The following is a 22500-nucleotide window of genomic DNA, read 5'->3' on the forward strand; positions in this document are numbered from 1 at the left end:
ACAAGTTTCTGATGAGCCGTTCCACTTAAGTTAACAGATTTACCGAACATCCATTACTATCGATTACTATATTGTCCTTTTGACTACTCTACACTCTTTAACGCTTATCCTTGAGTGGCCTATCGGCCTTGATAAGTGGTGACGCCTATGTGAAAAAAAAGCCGTGCAAGGTCAACTGTTCGTTTTCAATTTTGACCCCTTAGCAGCAATTTATGCTAGCTAAAAACCAAATCTAAAGTGCGCCACAATTCCACATATCCCATATAAAAGAATTTCAAACTCTATAAATATCCAGAGAGAAGTTTGGTAATAACTTCACACATACACCAACAAGGTTATATATATATATATATATATATATATATATATATATATATATAGTCTTCTATGATATAAAGCTGAACGTCTGTGTGTGTGTCTGGTCACGAATAGGCTCCTATATGGTTGACTATTATAGAAAACTGATCACATATAATGATAGAAGATGTATAGAGACACAGAAATGGATATGTTTGATCTGGCATAATGATGATTCATTAAAATTGTGGGGTCTGCGTACGCGCCTGGTCCACAAAGTATGGAAATAAAAAAAAAATTAAAAATTAAAAAAAAAGTATACAAGTGTTTTTGATATAGATGTACATAATAATACTTTGATAAGTATGTTTTAACTTAAATAGGGATGGTGTAATAAAATTGTGGGTCTGCGTTCGCGCCTGGCCTCCATAGAATGGAAATAGGCACCAACTTTAATAAAGACTTTTCATATCTATCTGCGTAAGTATACTTTGATAATTATGTTTCAGTTTGAAGAAATATGGTATAATAAAATTATGGAGTGTTCGTTCGCGCCTGACCTCCATAGAATGGAAATATGTCACAAAGTGTAACAAGTTTTTTTTTTTAATATAGATCCACAGAATATTGTGATAAGTGTTTCAGTGTGAACAGGTATGGTATAATAAATTATGGGTTTTATCTATTTTATTTTTACTTTCATCATATTTTGCTTTGGTTTTGATACCCCCAAATTCAACCCAAATTTATAACCCTTCCTTTTGATAACCTATCATACTTTCATAAATCAGAGTCAACATTTTCTGTAGGCTGTTTTTGAACTCAGTCAACGACGGGTACTTTTGCTAGTATATATATATATATATATATATATATATATATATATATATATATATATACGTATTTATTATCTTCTCTTTCCTCTATCCTAGCTCCTATATTTTTTTACCTTTTTTTCTTTTTTAATGATCGCCATAATTTTTAACGATCCTTATCAAATTTGGTTTCGGTTTCTATTCTAACTGATGGCACTCGAATAATATTTTCCTTTTACTTTTGAAATCATGGCTATATATTGGGTACAATATAATATGAAATAATCGATAGAGAATTGAGCCATTAATAATAAATACGAAATCTTTGTAAATTAAAATAGTATTTAAGCATATTTTACGACCGGGCAACGCCGGGCGACCTTTGAATTATACATATAAATATTTACGCATGCTAAAACCTTTTCATCATAAATTCTACGCAATTATGCAGAATGTAGAAACTATGCATAAATAGAATCCATCGTAATATTGAAATGAAACCAATCATTTAATAAGAAGCCATAAAAAATAATAAGCAATAAATTAACGATAATTTTTTTCAAAGAATCATGCAAAGTAATTAACTTTCATATAGTCGCTCGCATATCCATAACTGAGTATATTTACAAGTTCGTTTTTATAATTTTGAAATAGAAAGGTGGGCGTTTCATATCAATGTCAGAGCTAGAAAAAAACAACCTATTTTGTATGTATAGTAATCACAAGGTAATAACCATTCTTTTAATAGAATAAATATCGAAAACTGCGATGGTGGAAAAAATAAATCCATTGTAGAGAAAATAAAATAATCAAATTGTGAATCTTAAATGTAGTTAACTCAACCAAGGAATGACAGAATCAATTCAATCAGAAACTTTAAATCGTAAATAATACCAAGTAAAGAATAATTTCTCCCACTCTTTATCTGTGCCTCAACCTAAACGTAGATTCCATTAACAAAGTTTCTTAGAATTACACGCCTGTGGAACTGTTTTCCGTTTGCCTGCTTTCCAGCTGACTAGAATATGGTTGTTTTTTTTTTTCTTTTTTTTTTTTTTACACAGTGATCACCACTTATCAAGGCCCGGAAGCCACTCAAGGATAAGGGTTATTGCAAGTACATCACGTTAGTGAGGAGATTTTATGAAGTGTTTAATTAGGGGGGCGGTTCATTAGGAATTTGTTAACATTAGACTTGAAGACATCCAAGTTGTAGTCCGGAGGGAAGCAGGCAGACGGAACAGAGTTCCACAGGCGTGCAGTTCTAAGAAAGAAGCTTTGCTCATGAAATCCGCGTTTTGATTTAGGCACAGATATAGAGTGGGGGAAATTTTTCACAGTGGATTCAGCTAGACGGGTGTTTCTCGTGAAAGTTTGGCGAGGGGGGACAAGGGATTGGAGCTCAGACGAGCACATGCCATGAAAATAACGATAAAACAAGGACAGGCTCGCAACGTCTCTTCTGTGGGAGAGGGGTTGCAGGGTAGAGAAAAGGGCATCCCCCACTAAACCACGAAGTCTATTTTGTACTCTGTCAAGGCATGATAGGCTGTTTTTGGAAGCTCCTGCCCAGATATGGCAACAGTATTCCATCCTTGGCCGTACTTGGCTTTTATATAGATAGAGAATTGCATCAGTAGTGAGATATCTTCTGGAGCGGTAGAAGGATCCCACCATCTTTCCTGCGACCTTGGCAACAGACTTGATGTACGTGTTTCATTTCAGATCAGGAGTAAAGGTCAAACCCAGAAGCTTGTCAAAACATGGGGCCTCACCCAGACGAGAGCCATCCATCACAATTGATGCCAGCTGGGGATCAGAGCGTTGATGATGTAAGGATAGGAGTTTGGTTTTAGATGCATTAAAGGTAACTAGCCACATCTTCCCCCACTGAACCACGCGCTCGAGATCAGAGGAGAGAGAATCCGAGAGAACTTCGTCATTTACAGCCTTTGATGTGTTGCCGTAGATGGTAGTGTCATCAGCATAGATGTCAACGAATGATTTAAGTATGTGTTTAGGGAGGTCATTGATGTAGATCAGGAAGAGAGTTGGGCCGAGGATTGACCCCTGAGGGACTCCAGCATTTATATTGCAGGCCTCCGATTTTTGTCCATCTACCACTACTCTTATGAGCCTATCGGAGAGAAATGATTTAATGATTGAGAAAACATTTCCAGTTATACCGTAGCTGGAAATCTTGTGAAGTAGACCCTTATGCCATACTTTGTCAAAGGCCTTTGATATGTCAAGAGCAATTGCCCTAGAAAGGAAGCCTTTGTCAAGAGATTCACTAATCCTGTGGGATATAACCGTCAGCACATCTGCGGTAGATCTTGCAGAGCGGAAACCATATTGTGTGTCACTAAGAAGGTTGTTTCTGCTGAGGTGGTTGACTATTTCTCTATTTAATATTGATTCCAGTAACTTACTCATAACACAGAGAAGACTTATTGGTCTGTATTGAGAGGGAGATGACTTATCACCTGAATTCTTAAATACAGGGCAAACTGATGAGGTCTTCCAGGGGGTCGGAAAGCACTTCTCCTTAAGGCAGCGCTTAAATAGTTTCGTAAGTATGGGAGCAAGTTCTGGTTGAAGCTTTTTTAACACTATAATTGGGATGCCATCAGGGCCAGTTGCTTTACTGGAATCTAGGTTTTTTATTAGCTTGGCGACCTCATGCACGGATATTTTTATATTACCTAGCTTGTTCTGTGTTATAGGAGGAAATATGGGGAGTTGATGGTCTTCGTCGCATAGGGTAGAATTAGCTGCAAAGTTCTTTACAAATAGTTTGGCCTTGTCTGACGCTGACGAGATAACCTCTGGTCCATTGATAATGGTTGGGATAGAACACACACTTCTGTTCAGGATCCTATTTGTTATTTGCCAAAACTGGTGGGAACCAAGCCGCTGATCAGCTACCTTGGATTTAACAGACTGGGCATATAGCTCTCTTGCATTTTTTATTACTCTTTTACAGTGGTTGCTGGCAGTCCTGAAAGCAGCTTTAGTCTCAGTGCATCTATTACGTTGGTAGTTATGGAAAAAGTGATTTCTGTGCGCGATAGCAGCAGCACATTCTGGGGAGAACCATGGCTGGCTGTTAGGTTTTAGTTGGAATTTTTTTGATGGTATGAATTGGTCTATGCCTACAATTAACCATTCGGTCAGATCTGATACTATAGAGGACACTTCCTTTTTAAACATGGAGTGCAGAGGTAAATCAGATATGAATGTACGGAAGCTATCCCAGTCAGCCATAGAGTGTCGGTATACAGTACGGTGGAGGGGTACGTCTGATGGCTTCTTACATTTTGTTTTTATCTTAACTGATACGACGGAGTGGTCGGAGGATCCTAAAGGAGAATGGACGGTACATGAACATAGCTCAGGGGAAGTTGAAAGAAAAAGGTCTAAGAGGCTTGCATATTGATTGGGTGTATCGGGCACACGGGTGGGTTCGCGAACAATCTGAGTGAGGTCATAAGCAATGGCAAAATCATGACAAAACCTCCCCTCATCATCTGTCTTATTTGAATGGGTCAGCCATTCCACGTTATGGACGTTGAAGTCACCACAGATGTGGATGTTAGCCGAGGGATGTGAAGACAGTATGTGGTCTATTTTCTCAGATATGCTCTTAAAGATAGTAACTCCGCTGTTGTGGGGCCTATAGAGGGCAAATATAAATGCAGTGGTGTTAGCAAGTGCAACCCTGAAGCACATATAGGGTAAATTAGGATCTTCTCTAGAGATATCCCTGCCACATGGGAAGCCATCCTTAATGTAGGCACATATTCCATGCCCATGGCGATCTTGGGAGTCAGATTTAGCTGTTAAATTGGAGTATCCATTAATTATGAACTCATCTAGGGAAGTGGTCGGCCCTATTCCAGTTTCACATAGAAATAATATGTCCGGTTTCGTCTCCTGTAATTGGGTTTCAACCTCTGGAAGGTTGGAACGTAGACCCCTGATATTGGTGAAGGAGACCTGGTAGTAGGGGTCTACGCTGGAAGATGGGGTTCTAGGTTTAATCGAGTTTTTATTCTGGAGATATTTCATGTTGAGGTTTGGGGATTTGTGGAATAGGTCGGCATACTTGGTTAGAGCAGTACAGAGAGGGAAAGTAAGAGAGAAAAAGACAGGAATTTTTTTTTTATTTGTAGCACACGAAAAGGTAAAGCCGTAACAATTACCCACTAGTATGACATCGAGAGGCCCCACCAGAGACTACTGCATGGTCCAGATCCACTCACCAAATGGCAATACAGCAGTCCCAGTACTTTGCGCCTGCTGATAGGACAGCCTCCTTAGTGGTTAATCCAAGGTTCGGGTCCCTGACTATCAGGCGGATAACGTCAGCCCAGACAAAACGTTTACCTCCAGCACCCTTACTAGTGACATGGCAACAAGGACAGACAAAGACAGAAAAATATCCGACATCTCAGACTACTGGTCACCAAGTAGTACCGACCTTTAAGCAGCTTTTTCTTCACCCTTTGTCAGAAACATCACTCATTGAATGAGGACTGAATGACAAAATAGGAGAAGCGAGAGTTACTGGAGCTGCCGATAACACATCCACTGTATTATCTACTCTCCATTTAAAAAAAAAAAAAAAAAAAAAAAGGGGTGGGGAGAAAGGGGTTGTCTTCAAGTCCAACGTAAACAAGTTTTTTATGAGCTGTTTCATTTAAGTTAACAAGTTTACCGAATTTCCATTACTAACGATTACTATATTGTCCAATTGACTACTGTACACTTTTTAACCCTTATCCTCAAGTGGCCTCTAAGCTTTGATAAGTGGTGAATCCTTTGTAAAAAAAAGGGTCGTCAATAGTTATGTTCTCGTGTCGACTGAAAAATCTTAAGACAGTATGTTTTATACAACGATTCTGCTATCTCATTTCTTCCTTTCTTACCACCTTTGGCTATGAACAAAATCGTCCAAATCTTTGTGATCCCACCCAGTACTGTTTTGCTAAAACTTTTGCAACAAGTTATATAAGCGTATATTTATATATTTCTTCTTCTCTTATAGGTACAAGTGATGAGATTTGGAGATCCAAACGAAGTTATTCATACGATGACAGCGAAGTCTCCGAATATGTGTGAGTACTTATTTTTTTGGTTTTCGTTTTTCTTTTTCTTTTTCAGAATCTTTAATTTACTCTTAAGACATTTTATTGTTTTGTTTTCTCTTTTGGTTTTTGTAATATTTTCGCTAAAAGCCATATTTTTTCTGTTCAAAATAACAACATATCCTTAAAGTTATTCATCTTACATATTTTCGTGGAGAATTACATCATTTGATTTATCCATTCTACACTGGCTTTTGAATTTTCCGTTCTTTTAGCAGAGTTCTTTTTTAAACTTAAACCTGGGAATATAAGGTGAGGAGGAATTAAAGAATGCCAGTTGGAAGCTTTTAATCGTGCCACCACATTTTGTTTATTGTATCAAAGACAAATAGAATGATTATTTATTGATTAGGCTTATTATTACAACGACTGCAAACGTTGCTTTAAAATATATAAGGTGACCCAAGAAATTTCACACATGAAACCCTTCATAAAATTAACACTTCTTTTCTTTTTTTTTTTTTTCAAAACAATGATACAAGAATACTTCAGTGGAGGATTAACTACTCCATTTAGCATTAGTCATGTCTGACAGTATTTGTTTTAATGTCCTAAATGAACATCCCCGTGTGACAAGCATATCTGAATGTGATTTACAAAATATTTTTTTTAGTACTGAATAAATGGTTTTGTTGCACTTATTGTTCCATTGCATATTTATTTCGGGATTTGAAGTTTAGACAAGATTTGGACGACATTCCAGTTTCCTCATAGAAAAGAGCTTTCACAGTCACCCCCTTTTCTTGAACGATGCAAAGCATGTTTATGAATATTGAGATGAGAATTAATTATTCGCATTTTTGGATTCTTCGCACTGCTGTTCTCATCGTAAATGTTATTTTAACAGCGATTTGGCTGATATAACATCCGACCTTCTCCGGGTTTATCTTGTTGCAAAGAACCCGTGGCGTAATAGATAATGTTCTTTGTGAGTTTAGTTGTAATTTACACTTTTCTGAAAGATAAAGGTTCAAACCTCAATGTAGGCGACGCTCAAAATACAAATTGCGAATTACTTAGAACTTCTACCCGGTTATGGTTGACGTTACGAGAGCATGCAACTTCCGTGGATTAAATAAACGGTTCCGTTCGAAATTCAGTGCAGATACTCAGACTCTACAAGATACACCTGAAGAAGGACAGAGGTCACATAGATCGAAACGTTGTGAGGATAACACTCACGATGCGAACATTAGTCTGAAGAATCTAAATAATAAGAATGATGCAAGATATTTTAAACTAATCTACTCTTTTGAAAATAACAAGACCTTCGTATTATTTGCTTCACGAGGGTAGCATGCTCTCGTTCCGTCAGCCATGCCTGGATAGAGGTCCTAAGTAATTCGCAATTCCATTTTCCGGCGCCCATATAGTTGCTAATTACTTAGGACATCTATCCAGCCATAGCTGACGGTACAAGAGCACGATTCCCAAGTTTGATAAGATATACCTGAAGAAGGTCGGAGGTTTCATCCACCGAAACATTGTGAAAATCACACTCAATATGAGAACAGTAGTCCGCTGGATCCAAATAATACGAATAACCAATCCTCATCTCAAAATTTCAGAAACGTCAACAAAGACTTTGTTGATATCTGTTTCCGAAAAAGACAAGAAAGCAACAAGAAAATTTCGTTAGTTATAATAGTGTCTATTATGTAAAAAAAAAAATGAGTATTGCTTATGACGTCTAGCAGCTTAGAAAATACTATAAAGTGAAGTTTCAACAAAAATATAGCGAAATAGGTAAAGTCTAAAAGAAGAAGTCTGAGATATCAAAGGAAATTCTTTATTCTTAAAGATTTTATGGACTTCTTCATCTGTAGCATAATTTTAATTTTTTTATAAAGCCATAATGGTACTTCAGAATGATTACTGCATTCATGCCCGGGGCCAGTGTCTAGACATGGAAATCGGAATGTAATATTGGGATTACAAAAAATACAAAAAAAAGTGGCAAAATTAATTGAAAAAAAAATACAAGTATAGATTGGAAGATATGGATGAATTATTTACTTGAGAGAAGAATCTGGCCTGGTTCAATTTAACATTTCAGGAAAACAAAATAGTAGCATTAATGAAAACGGTAAAAAGATTTCAAGTCGACCTGGAATGTTATTGGTATAACATATTTAAAACATAAGGCTTATTAACCAATTGTTTCTTGTTTTTTTGGTAATAGACTAATATATTTACTAGCCGACCTGTTTTCAGGCCTTGCCCGGGACTGAATATAAAAAAAATGATTTAAGTATCAAAATATTGGTTTGATTTTAATGGGGGGGGGGGATTACTGTATGTGTATGTCTTTCTTTTTTTAGGTGTAATGTAGTTTTCTCTTGTTCCTCTGCTTTAGACAATACGAACCGAAATAAACCGACTTCCCAAACTTAATAGTTTTTCTTTGTGCATGCAATTAATTATTGAATTTAAATATGTACCAAAGGTAAGGTACTGCGACAAAGGCCGTAGACATCAAGGAATAAAACATTACGAATACAGCAAATTTAATTACGATAGTAGCTACAAACACGTAAATAAATTAACAACCGCCACTTATCGATATAGGTTGAAAGATCAATAAAAGGAATATAGAGATTCAATTATTGCACATAATTATGTCAATATATTCGGCTTCCATATGTCCGATATTTATGTCATTGTTGGGCTTCCATATGAACGTTTAGTATACATGTATTGTTCTTTAATATGGGATCGAGTAATGAACGTTTCGAATGAAAAACGTTTGGAAAGACAGTGATTGTAGCTCTCAACTAATTTCCATCGAGAGCTGTCTTTAATTGCTTACTTTTATACTCTATCTCTACTTACATATAAAAGGAAATGTGTGTATGTGGGTTCGTTCCCTGTGGATCTCGAAACGGCTGGGTGGATTTTTTTTTTTTTTCGTTTGGATTTCACACAAATGTACTTTATGTCTCTGGAAGTGTTCGTAGGGAAGTTTTGTATCGGACTGCCCCTGATAAATTAAAAAATCTATAATTGAAAAAATATGATTGAAGGAACAGTCTGATGTTGACCAAAGTGAACACACTTACACAGTCTAACATGATACGTGTATCTGTGAAGTTTGATCATGGCATAAGCAAAATCGCCCGGTGTATAAAATTAAGAGTATGTTCTTTGAAATGTCAGGGGCGCGTTCGAAATGAATGTTTCTGTCTAGAATATAATTGAACCTTACCTTTGCATTCTGGGTACTCTTGCATAATTTGACCCGAATTCTCGTCAATTCTCGTCAAGCATGGATCCCGCGAGACCCGCAATTATCGGTGTCAGCCGAGCGTCGTAACAGACACAGACTAAAAAAACAACAACAAAACAAACCGCAAAAATACAAAAGAAAATAATTAAAAATAACAAAGAAAAAAAACTACCTTGAAAAATGAAAACATGTTTATTTCATTTTAGTATTTAATTTCTTTTTTTTTTTTTCAAAATATGTATCAACAGAAAATTTTGTTTGCTATTTCTACAAGAAAAATTTTTAACTGTATATTTGTTAGGTGTAAGTAAAAGTGTTTTTTTTTGTTGTTTTGTTTTGTTTTCTGTTTTGTAACAGTATTTTTTACACCATTCAAAATTGTTTTTATCTTCGTGTGCAAGCATAAACTATATGAAACCTTAAAATATTTACATGTATCAGCCTTACTTAAAATTCAAAATTGAACTATCGAGGAACGTCCGCTTTCTTTAAGTTTTCAAAGTGTTTTATAATTTGCTTTTGTGGCTATACTATTTATTTTTTTTAATCAAACGTAGATTCCCGTATATAAAATGTTTTGTAATTCTAACTTTCGATTATGACGCAGGCGATATACGTAGTCATAACTATTTAGATTATGACGCAGGCGATATACGTAGTCATAACTATTTAGATTATGAAGCAGGCGATATACGTAGTCATAACTATTTAGATTATGAAGCAGGCGATATACGTAGTCATAACTATTTAGATTATGACGCAGGCGATATACGTAGTCATAACTATTTAGATTATGACGCAGGTGATATACGTAGTCATAACTATTTCGATTATGACGCAGGCGATATACGTAGTCATAACTATTTAGATTATGAAGCAGGCAATATACGTAGTCATAACTATTTCGATTATGACGCAGGCGATATACGTAGTCATAACTATTTCGATTATGACGCAGGCGATATACGTAGTCATATCTATTTCGATTATGAAGCAGGCGATATACGTAGTCATAACTATTTCGATTATGACGCAGGCGATATACGTAGTCATAACTATTTAGATTATGACGAAGGTTATATACGTAGTCACAACTATTTAGATTATGACGCAGGCCATATACGTAGTCACAACTATTTAGATTATGATGCAGGCGATATACGTAGTCATAACTATTTAGATTATGACGCAGGCGATATACGTAGTCACAACTATTTAGATTATGACGCAGGCGATATACGTAGTCACAACTATTTAGATTATGAAGCAGGCGATATACGTAGTCACAACTATTTAGATTATTACGCAGGCGATATACGTAGTCATAACTATTTAGATTATGACGCAGGCGATATACGTAGTCATAACTATTTCGATTATGACGCAGGCGATATACGTAGTCATAACTATTTCGATTATGACGCAGGCGATATACGTAGTCATAACTATTTCGATTATGACGCAGGCGATATACGTAGTCATAACTATTTAGATTATGACGCAGGCGATATACGTAGTCATAACTATTTCGATTATGACGCAGGCGATATACGTAGTCATAACTATTTCGATTATGACGCAGGCGATATACGTAGTCACAACTATTTCGATTATGACGCAGGCGATATACGTAGTCATAATTATTTCGATTATGACGCAGGCGATATACGTAGTCATAACTATTTAGATTATGACGCAGGCGATATACGTAGTCATAACTATTTCGATTATGACGCAGGCGATATACGTAGTCATAACTATTTCGATTATGACGCAGGCGATATACGTAGTCATAACTATTTCGATTATGACGCAGGCGATATACGTAGTCATAACTATTTAGATTATGACGCAGGCGATATACAGAGTCATAACTATTTAGATTATGACGCAGGCGATATACAGAGTCATAACTATTTAGATTATGACGCAGGCGATATACAGAGTCATAACTATTTAGATTATGACGCAGGCGATATACAGAGTCATAACTATTTAGATTATGACGCAGGCGATATACAGAGTCATAACTATTTAGATTATGACGCAGGCGATATACAGAGTCATAACTATTTAGATTATGACGCAGGACAAAAAGTGTGGAAGAATTAACAATCCAAACACTTATTTAACGTGGAACTGTGTTTGTAATAGGAAATACTTGAATACATCAACCACAGTCTTTTTTTTCAAAAATATATACTGACCTATTACTCCGAATTCGATTAACCGGAAAACAAATTAAACCGGAAAGAATTAAGTGGGGATTTTTTTTCAGGAGTGAGTGGGGTTTTGGCAGGAGATGGCGATAGAAATGAGATAAAATAAAATGAAAACTCTACAGTGGGTGGGAAAATGAGTTGATAATGTTTTTGTTCGCCGACCGCAATAAATCAGGAAACCACAGAGGGTCCTGTCCAAATCTAGGAAACTATGAGCAATCGTGATAATGTTGCATGGATGAGGAGATATGGTTTGGGCGCTTGGGGAACTTATTGATGAGCCGAAAAGTTTTTAAAAATAAAGGAAATTATATAAAAACACATGTTTGGCGACGTGAGACGATTCGGTTAAGGGGGTGTGAGGTAAATGCAGATGATGAGGATGCTGTGATCTAGCTGGGTTTTTTTTCCACAACCTGATCTGCTCCCTCTACTATTGAAACAAAATGCTAAAACAGTGATGTACGCATCCGAAAGAGGCCGTTTAATCCGAAGTGATGGATATATACGCGTTTTCTCCTACACAATCCGTCTTTAGCAAACTGGTGGTGGTCGCTTAAGCGCGTAAGGACAAAGATTTTTACTAATGAGGCTTATAAATCATTGGAAGTGTTGTTGCGAAGACGGGCTCAATCAGGTAATTTTCTTTATGGATCCAGGTTGACTAGCAAGACAGGCGGGGTTGGTAGACGTAACACTGGTGGTTGGAGGAGGGTCAAGCACAGGTTAGAGGTGGCTGGACAAGTAAATTGCTTCTCATGTGTTTATCTTACGGACAAAATGACCAGACGGATCTTTAACAATACCATATTAAGAGGATATGTATAAAAATGATCACTTTCCCTTACCTCATGCACCTGTCATCCTGTCTTAAGATGATGTTAGAATAAGGGGCCTAAACAGTGTGTTGAATCAGAGAAAGAGAGGTGAGGACTTTAAATGCAGTAAAATAATGAAGCAAAACACAAATAAGATGAGACAATAAGGAGTCGTCTTTAATTATTCCGTTTCAGTTTAAAGTCTCCTTTTTGTATAATGCCCGATACATATATATAGACGGACAAGAACTGGGTGAGAATATGTTTTTTATGTAGGGGCAGATAACTGAGAATATAAAATAAAAAAGATATATACGAAACTCATTAATATAAAAAAAAAATAGAATAAAAAAAAGTGTATAATTTTTACAAACATAAACGCTGACATGCCACGCTGAATATAAATCTATTCGTACAAGACAAACACTTCATATTGGACTCTATCAGAGCCAATTCGGTATCACTCCCCTCTCATCACACACCCGACGATGGTCATGTGAAAAATTACCTCTTCTAGGCTACATGACATTCAGTGTCCACCCTAGCCACGCTGATAGCTATCCAAGCCCTGGAGATGCCTGGCCAGTGAATTGACAAAGAATACGGGTCAATAGGCATGGGTAAGCATTCGACCCACGCTTGTCAAATGTCTTCCGAGATAGTCGATAGGATCATCCATTGACCCGAACTATAATATCACAATAAGTGATTTATTTCTTCTGCCAACTGATTTCTACATGGTGAACATACAAGAAACTAAAAGAGAAAGACCGATAAACCGTGTATTATTGTTTCAAGCCTGAATTGCATATTACCATTTTAATTTTTTTCTCTCTCTCTCTCAGGAAACTGCAACGAATGGGAACTCTATCTAACGGACTAGAAAACTTTTCACGGTTTATAATACCCCATATTTCTACAAAGTTACTATTCTACTATGCATGGAATATTTTTGCCACAGCTCGGCTACTAAAAACACTAGTATTTCCTTCTTGAAGAAAGTTCAAAAAAGGGTCTCTAACGTAATAGGTTCTGTGCTATCTACCAAGTTCCAGCCTCTGCCACATCGCCGTAATGTTATATCATTTTTGCATGTTCATAAGTACTTCCACGGAATGTACACCGACGAGTTAACTGAACTTATACTTTTTTAACGTAAATGCCCCCGAACAAACCCAACTACAAGCAAAATCTCACCCTTTCAATATAAAGAGCGACAGATGTGGGGAAACTCGCGATTCTTATAGCGTCTTTTCTTGGACTGCTAATCTTCAGAATTCCATCTCTTCCCTTTGTTTTCCCAACATATATGCTAATCTAGCAAGCAATTACTAATTAAATTTTCAGAATGTGAGAGATGATATAATTATTTCCACAGCCAAACAACGTCGCAGTTCACAAGAGCCATGACAGCCAACAAACCTAGTTTAGCATGGTGGATAGCATCGTCCGATCTAGTGTAAAATTCCTTCCGACTTGGGTTCTCGTTGGTTCGATGTCCGAAATGAAGTAGGTTTATTCCATAGTTGGATTTCACCGTTGTTTGCTTTATCTGTGTTAGTTAATAGATTTTCTTGTGTGTGGTGCGTCTTGAGTTGGAAGCCATGTTTAGTTTCAGAACATTTTCCGATGGTTAGTTGCTCTATACAAGTCCTGGAGGTGACTCGTTCTCAGTAGACATTTGTTTTGTTCAGATTCCTGACTTAATAATTTTGTAGCCACAGAGCAAATGATTCTTCCCGTGTTGACACGAGGAAAACGTATGCAAGATTGCTAAAGAAAAGGTTTTATTTTTATGGAGCAATTCTGGTTTCTGATTGGTTGGTAGCAGAAGGTGAATTAATTTGATTCGTCAGTTCCTAACAGCATCTTTTATAAATAACATCTCCCAGCTGTGAGGGGCCATACTTCCATGATTAGTCAAAAATATTACAACAGCGCGGTTGCTCGAATGACAGACTATGAGCCTCGCAAGCAAAAGACTCGGATTTTGAATCCCGAGTTCGAATGTGTCTAACTGATGAGCTCAAATGAGGGCGAAATTTGAGTCTTAGACGTCCAGTTTATTGGCTGTCATAGCTCCTCTGAATAATTGTTTCTATGCTTAGCTGGATTCAGTTTATTAATCTCAAAAGATTATTAGAACTGAAAAAAAATGGGCAAAGAAAAAAAATAATTTTATTAAAAGCGCGTAATTTTAACCACCTGCTAGATCAAATATCCAGTAGCAATATCTTCTGAGAATAACAACATTTACATCAGCAAGTTTCATGTTAAAATACACCTGCGTTAATTGTCTAAAATATAATAAAAATTTCAGTAAACCTTTTAATAATCTGTATTTTATTATATTTGTATGAATTCTCACTGATGAAGTGCTGGAACTTCGGACTAATGGAGGCTCCATGTTTTGACAAGCTTCTAGGTCTGACCTTTACTCCTAATCTGAGATGGAACACGTACATCCAATCAGTTGCAAGGCTGCTGGAAAAATGGTGGGATCGTTCTTCCGCTCCAGTAGATGTCTACCTGCTGATGCAGTTCTCTACCTGTATAAGTTCGTCAAGGCATGGAGTTGTGTTGCAACATTTGGGAACTGATAGAATAATTATCCTGCTTTGACAGAGTTCAAAATAGATTTCGTAGCCTAATGGGGTATTTCTTTCTCTCTTCCCTGCAACCTCTTTCCCACAGAAAAGATGTTGTGTCTTCTTTATTCTTATTTTTATGGCAAGTGAGCTCCAATCTATGGTTCCCTCTTAACTGACTTTCACGAAAAATACCTCTAGCTGAAAATATTATCAATAATTTTCCCCACTCTTTATCTGTGCCTTAGCCTAAACGTAGATTCCATGAACAGCACGTCTGTGGAATTCTGTTCTGTTTTTCTGCTTTCCAATCCAGTTCTAGTTAGCTGGATTCTCCGCATATAAAAACACGTCTTGTTTAGCTTCACCTTTTTTGTGGAGGCAAGTAGGTAGTGATTTCGAGTGACTAAATCGCAAAGAAACTGTATTTAATTTTATGTCGAGTATTTAAGCTTCACATGAAGCGATGCTATGGGAATATGGCCAGTTGTCATTATTTGTTCTTTGAAATTTCTTTTGAATAAAAAGAACACTATTTTAATTGATCCCAGACGAGGAATTGTTTGGAACGAAATGTTTCAAGTTATGATCGGAGAAATCTGTTTCTCCTCTTCAAATATTTCGATTGCATTTTCAATTCAATTTTCTATTATCAACTCAGATTTTATGAATTTTGTCACAATTCATACGATGCGTCCTTGCGCTTTTCTGAAAGGCTTTGTCGGTCGGTTAATCACTCGCATGTTAGCTTGAAATGAATTTTCTGATTGAATGTCGCACTTACTTAAAAAAAAAAATTTTAAATAGCGTTCTCGTTTATCGGAACTGGGAAAATATGATGTTTGTGATTGAATGTGTAACCCCTTTTAATTATGCTGATACATCAATTCAAATTTATTTAGACAAAACAAACTAAGCAGTCCCCCTTCTATTGCAATGTAGGCAAAGGTTGGCAGAAATTTAGAGAGCAGGAGCACCAGTTCCCATTCACTATGTATTTTTGCATTGTCCCAAGGTCAAGAACTCATGCTTGAGACAAGGGTGTAGCTAGAAAAGACCACGACTGCGGTTTAAAGTTCCGTAGCAACAATTTTTCAAAATGTTTCATTCGTTTCATTTCGTTTCGTTTTAGTAAAGTTTCGTTTCCTTTTGTTTGTTTGTTTTTAATATAGTTGGTGCAACCTAAAAATTGCTCATTGAACGTTCTTATAACGTCAATTGAAATGTTGTGATTGATTTCTGAAATTCTGTATATAATTATTTCGTCAAATTACTCACCCTAGTTTATTAATGCAATTTTTGGGTTGCTCTAATTCTAACTTTTCATATTTCATCATTTTTGTTAAGCCTTGCTACCTTTTGCCGCATTCTGGTTGCAATGAAATAATTTTAGATGTATGAAACACACCGAAAATAAACCATACGAAAAGTTTCGTTTTGTTTTCGAACAATTTTTAAAAAAATAATATTTGAAACGAAACTGAATGAAACGAATTCAACTCTACAAAATTCCTTTATAGGTAAGTAACTTTTAAGGTGCCATTGTGAAATGGCAGGCAACATCAATTAGCAAACAGTAAATAATTCCCCCATTACAGGTAAATTATTAACAACAAAGCAAATGCCTGACTGCCTATTTCTGGTTGCCCTACTGGCGCTTGAAATTAGGGGAACAATTTCGGTCGACATCTTCGAGAGGGGATTCAAAAAGCACGAAAAGCACAGCTGGCTATGCCCTTGGATTGATAAAGCGGACCTGCTCGGTCACTTTTAAATTAAAAGTAGAATTTTCAGCAGTATGCCATGCTTTAATTTTAAATATACTTCTCATCGATCTGTCCCACTTCAGTTTTAAACATATTTTTTGCCACTCTGTCACATTTAATAGAATGTAATCAATCGTCAAACGCACAGATTGTTTGGATGTATGTTTGTAAAATTTCATGCACCACAGTCTTCCTATAAATGTTCTGTCTGTCAGTCTTGTAAAGCTTAGGTTCCAAAAAGCATTTTCATCGCTAGGCGCGTCATTTTACAAAAAGCAAATCCATTATTGCCTTTTTTTTTCTTTTTTTTTTTTAATTTTGAACTTGAACGTTTTCGTACATTTTTAAGTTTATTTCTATATTAGTTCGTAGGATGTTTTTGAGAATTTAGTTGTTGTAATTTGTTTTAGCTTTAAATTGGCATGTTTAATTAAATTTTCTCAGTTCAATCATTTTTGTTAATTACATCAAGTATAGTTTTAAAAGATGAAACGGGTATTTAGTTAATTTATTTTCACTCTGCTATTAATTTGAATGCACTTATTGACCTTTCAAACGATTCAGGAGAGATTTTCTTGATTCAAAGTGTAACTAACTTCCGCAGAGTAATTAACTTTTATGCTTGTCCGATCACTTTAAAATGGTCTTAGAGAGGAATTGCTCTTGAATGTTTTTTTTTTTAAATGGAATGGTTCTCCGGGGCAAATGTACTAAAATGTCCTGAAAAAAACAAGAGAACTTTAAATACAAACATTTAGTAGGCAGAAAAATGGCTCCCAACTTTAAGGAATTGTATTCAAGTTTTAAAAACACCATACAAGCATCTATGTATAGAGAACCGAATTACTTTAACCCATTAAGTGCCATTATATAATATTTAAATTTTGGAATACGTTCAGATGAGGCTTCATAATTTGCGTATTTTCTTTACAGACTGTCATTTTCATCTTTATATTTGTTTTTGTTTTACCACGGTTCGGCAAACTAATCTTCTGACCTTCTGCAGGTAGTTAGGAATTCTGAGTCCTGTAACGTATCTCCAGTAATTACTGCCTTCCATAGTTTTTGTTGCCTCACCACGTTTTCGGCCAACTAATACTCTGGGCTGATTTAGGTAGGATTAAAACCACATCTTCAAACAATACTCACCTGGAACCGTAGAGATTCAACGCTTCTATCCACTACGCCAGGGTCTCAAAGGGAGATCACGGTTGGATATTTTTTAATATAAATTCAATTTTGTATTCTTATCTAGTCTTCCATTGTCGAATTCGTACCGAAAGGTATAATATATTATTTTATTTTTATGATGAAGGGAATAACAGTCCGCAAAAATAAATGAATACTTCTATTAGGTCCCATTGTCTTAAAACTAGGACACCAAATAATTTCGTTTAAAAGTCTATATGATTATATAAAATAGTACTGCTTACTGCATAATTACACTGATGACAAAATGCATCTATATTAATCAACTTATCTTCGAAAATTTTTTGAACCAACTTAAAAATTCTTGTGAAATTTACCATTTTTTCTATTTGTTTACGTTTCGGAATTCTAAGACAAGGATTGGTTATTCGTCTTATTTTTGGGTCTTCGACAGAAAAATCCAGAGTTCGCCAAGATACATCTCTAGAAGGTCGGTGGTTACATCGACCGAAATATTTTGAAATGACATGTTCCATTGAACAGCAAGGATAATTCCTGTTTGTTTCTTTTGCCATCAGTTTTTCATCCATTTCACGGGCCAATGTTCACACGTTCTGTTCGAGTGTAAAAACAAACTTGCCAAAGTTGCGAACGTTTTCGACTCCCATGAGTTGTCATCAGGCGAATGGTTGAATTTCAAAATTTCGTTTAGTGAATTCATCGAAAAAGTCGTTTAAAATTGTTATAAGCATTTAAGCGTGCTTTCTCTCTCATACTAAGCCTGATCGATGGTCGGTTAGTTCATGCGAATGAATAGGGCTTCCAGGAATATTCCATGTATATTCTGAAGGATAAATAAAACCACAACGGTAGTTTAAGCTCCAATATATTTGTACTAATATTCGTAAAAGTATTTACTGAGCAGAGAACAGCTAAGGCGAAAAGGAGAGAGTGGCACCGTTACTGTTACATCAGAAGCGAACCCCGACCAGTGAATCCCGTCACCGGAGTTGAAGTGTGTGGATCGATGAGAACGTTGAGCGGCGATCCAATTCTACCGTATGCTATTTTTGTAATGGAATTCGCCCCCAAAGATGGCATGAAGACACTTTTTCATACAAAGATATGGTCGTCTTCAAGTCCAATGTAAACAAGTTATTGATGAGTAATCCGCTTAAGTTATCTAATTTACCAAATTTCCACCACTAATGATCACTATGACATTTTCTCATTGACTACTGTACACTTATTGACCCTTATCCTCGAGTGGCCTTCGGGCCTTGATAAGTGGTGTCTCTTTTGTAAAAAAAAATAAAGATAAAAAAGGAATTTAAAAATAAATTACTCAAAGCAGTACCATCATCTATGAGTGGGAGAGACAGATTACCAAAACTCAATTGCACCTTCTGCTAGTTCAAGCTAAAAAGACGCATCTGTCAATTTGCTACATCCATCTACTATGCCAATGACGTAACAGCTATGACATGTAGCCTTCTAATATCAAATCGAAAAATTATCACCTTTATTTTACGTCATGTAAAAATTTACAATACTAATTATGTTCTTGCACAAGTGTCTCTAACATTGCTATAACGCATCTTTAGTAAATAAGAAGTGTCTCGTCGGTGAGTAAATATTTCTTTGCTCAGAATGATTTATTTCCACGAAGTTAGCTCGGGCCTTCTCGGAAGTTTATAAAAATACTCGGAAAAGGCCGAGCGTTCCTCCTCAATTTTTTAAAACGCTAGGGAAAGAAGATAATAAACATTAATCTAATATGAATTAAAATGGTAAAACAAAACATAAGAAATATAATAAATAAAAAAATATATGAACCTCCCGTAAGTTTTATGAAGAAATATTGTTGTAAGTGTCTGTATTTTTGAGATGAGGTGTTTTCATTGATTGAGATTGTCGGACTGACTTCCTCATCTTGGTTGTTATAGTCACAATGTTTCAGCTGTTTTGCCCTCCATCCTTCATCAGGTGTTTTGTATCGAACTGGGGAACCGTTTCTTAGGAGTCTCGAACCCAACCCTTTATTATTATTACGGGGGTACCGTGTTCGGACTCCAGCTAGGCTCTGGGACATAGTTGCTGATTCTCTGTTTTTGAATGTTGAATGTTACTTTTCACTGCCTTCGTTCAGGATTGAACTCAGCGCCTTTGGGTAACTGTAAACTTTGATACAACGTCTAGGACCACTCGGCAGAGGAGGGCAAAACGGCCGAAACGCTGTGACTATAACAACCAAGATGAGGAAGTCAGTCCGATAATCTGAATCAAAGAAATATTGAGCTCTTTTTAATATATTTAAGATAAAGTTTTACAATTTTTCTCATGAAAATTCACGAGAAACAACCTTTTTAATGAATTTTTATACAGAGAGAATGTTAGGAAAACCTTTTTTTTTTCAAGTTTTTCTCGAAAAGTAATAAAAAAAATTTTTTTTAAGTTTTAAAAATGTTTTTAACAAAAAGTATTAAACCGTTATTTTTAATTTTAAATTATTTTGTTTTTTTTTTGTTTTGTTTTTCAAGAAGAAATTTTCTGTGTATGAAAAGTTTTGTTTTATAAGAAAAATTGAAAAAAACATCTTTTTGTTTCAAAAAGGTTTTTTACACAAACCCTATCTGATCTCAAATATTCATCATGTTAAATAAGTTGCTATCAATTCCGTTTTTGGCAGAATGTTAACACATTCTCCGGTAGTGTCTGAATTCTCCTCTCCCTCTATGATAAATTCACAAATTTCTCCTTCTTCAATTTTTTATTCTTAATAATTTCATCTAATTTTTATTAGCATAATTAAAATTAGAATTTTATTTCTTCCAATATATGACGAATTCTCATGCTTAGCACTTATTGCATAAAACCTGGCAGGACGTTTGTTATCGATTTTTTATAGCTAAGAATTCCTAACATTGCGATCGGACATTTCCGATTATTGACGTCAATTCCCGGGCGAACCCGGGTCGTAAAATGCATAAGTTCTGTAAGACATCGAAAACAAAAAAACAATTCAGCTAAAAACAAAAAAGATTGTTAAGAGTTCCTAAGATTCATACAAGAGTTGTCGGATAGTAAAATTCTGGATAACGTACTTGCTAAAATTAGTTTTAAAATTGCACTGTTTCTGTTGGTCCAATCCACAAAATCAAGTGTAGAACTTGTATAGGATTTAGGTGATGGAAGGAGAGCATACTACCTCTGTGAATTAAAGGGTTCTGTTCGAAATCCCATGAACAATGCTAAGTTCTAAAAGTTACAGCTGAAGAAGGTCGGCGATTACATCGACGGAAACGTTGTGCGAATAATCATGAGGACAGTTGTCCGAATGATCCAAATAATACGAATTATCAATAGTAATCTGAAAAAGTAAAAATGTGATCGTAAATGTGATGTTCAAAACAAGTCTGCCGAAAATCATGTATCTTGTAATGTTACAATCGAGAGGGGAAAGGGCAATGTATTTCCAATTTCCTCTTACAGGATGCGAGTTGAAATTGAGTTTTCATTAGGTTAACGTATGCTAAACGGGGTGTTTTCCCATTCTTTCGGAATGCAAACTCTCATTATGTTCAGTGAAGGCCGCACATGGCATTTCCCTGATTGAGAACCTCAATGTGTGACATTTTGATAAATTTCTAAAAAAAACCCTGTTTTTTTTTTGTTTGTTTGTTTGTTTTACATTTAATAAATGAGTTACATTTTCAGATTCACCCTTAACCTTTACGAGTGGAAATAATTCATTCACCTTCGCATTGGCTTTTTAACTTTAAATTATTTTTGATAATTTTATATGGGTGTATACATCTCTATAATAACCCCTGTCTGTCCGTCTATCGTGCTTAAGTTTGATAAAGCATTATTTATTGTTAAACTAGTCTTATTTTAAATGCATTTGGTAATGTCTGTGAGAAAGTTACGGAAGGTAAAGAGTGTCATAATGTTTAATATTCTGTTCTATATCTGAATGAATAAAAAATGGATCTTTTTCATGGTACTGTCATAAAATGAGTGGCAAAGGAGTGCATCATAAACGCAACAAACAAGAGGACTCGTATTAAAAATTACAAACGCGTTATTTGAATACCGGTTTAGTCTGAATAATCCCGAGCAAAGTCAGGTTGGGATGGCTAGTACGAAAATAAATCTGCAGCATAAGCGTGCAACATAAATATCAACAAAGACGTCCAGTGTTTCGAACGGGTTCAGCGCCTGGCAACAAGAATGGTGGCTTGCCTCAGAGGTTTATTCAATGAGCAACGTTTAAAGGCTCTCGATTTTCCCCCCTCGAGTGCAGAAGGCTTCGAGGCGACCTTATCCTCGCCTATAGCATTTTTCATGGACAGTGTGGCCTTGACCAGGACTTGTTTTTCACTTCATGCCACGGATCGCGGACTCTGTGAGCACAGGAAAAAGTATTTCAACCAGGAAAATGAACCAGTCAACAATTGAAGCCTTGT

General features: G+C 35.9%; 1 protein-coding gene across 2 annotated transcripts in view; it reads left to right on the forward strand.

The window, feature by feature from the left end:
* LOC145299148 (inactive tyrosine-protein kinase transmembrane receptor ROR1-like) overlaps positions 1-22500 on the forward strand; it is a 1518258-nt gene that overhangs the window by 710017 nt on the left and 785741 nt on the right. For both annotated transcript variants that reach the window (XM_080144380.1, XM_080144378.1), the window contains one exon: positions 6163-6232. In XM_080144380.1, the coding sequence (XP_080000506.1) occupies positions 6163-6232 (70 nt within the window). The remainder of the gene's footprint in view (positions 1-6162; positions 6233-22500) is intronic.

This window comes from Euprymna scolopes, chromosome 2 (assembly GCF_053919585.1).
Source record: "Euprymna scolopes isolate OS-2025 chromosome 2, ASM5391958v1, whole genome shotgun sequence".
Classification (NCBI taxonomy): Eukaryota; Metazoa; Mollusca; class Cephalopoda; order Sepiida; family Sepiolidae; genus Euprymna; species Euprymna scolopes.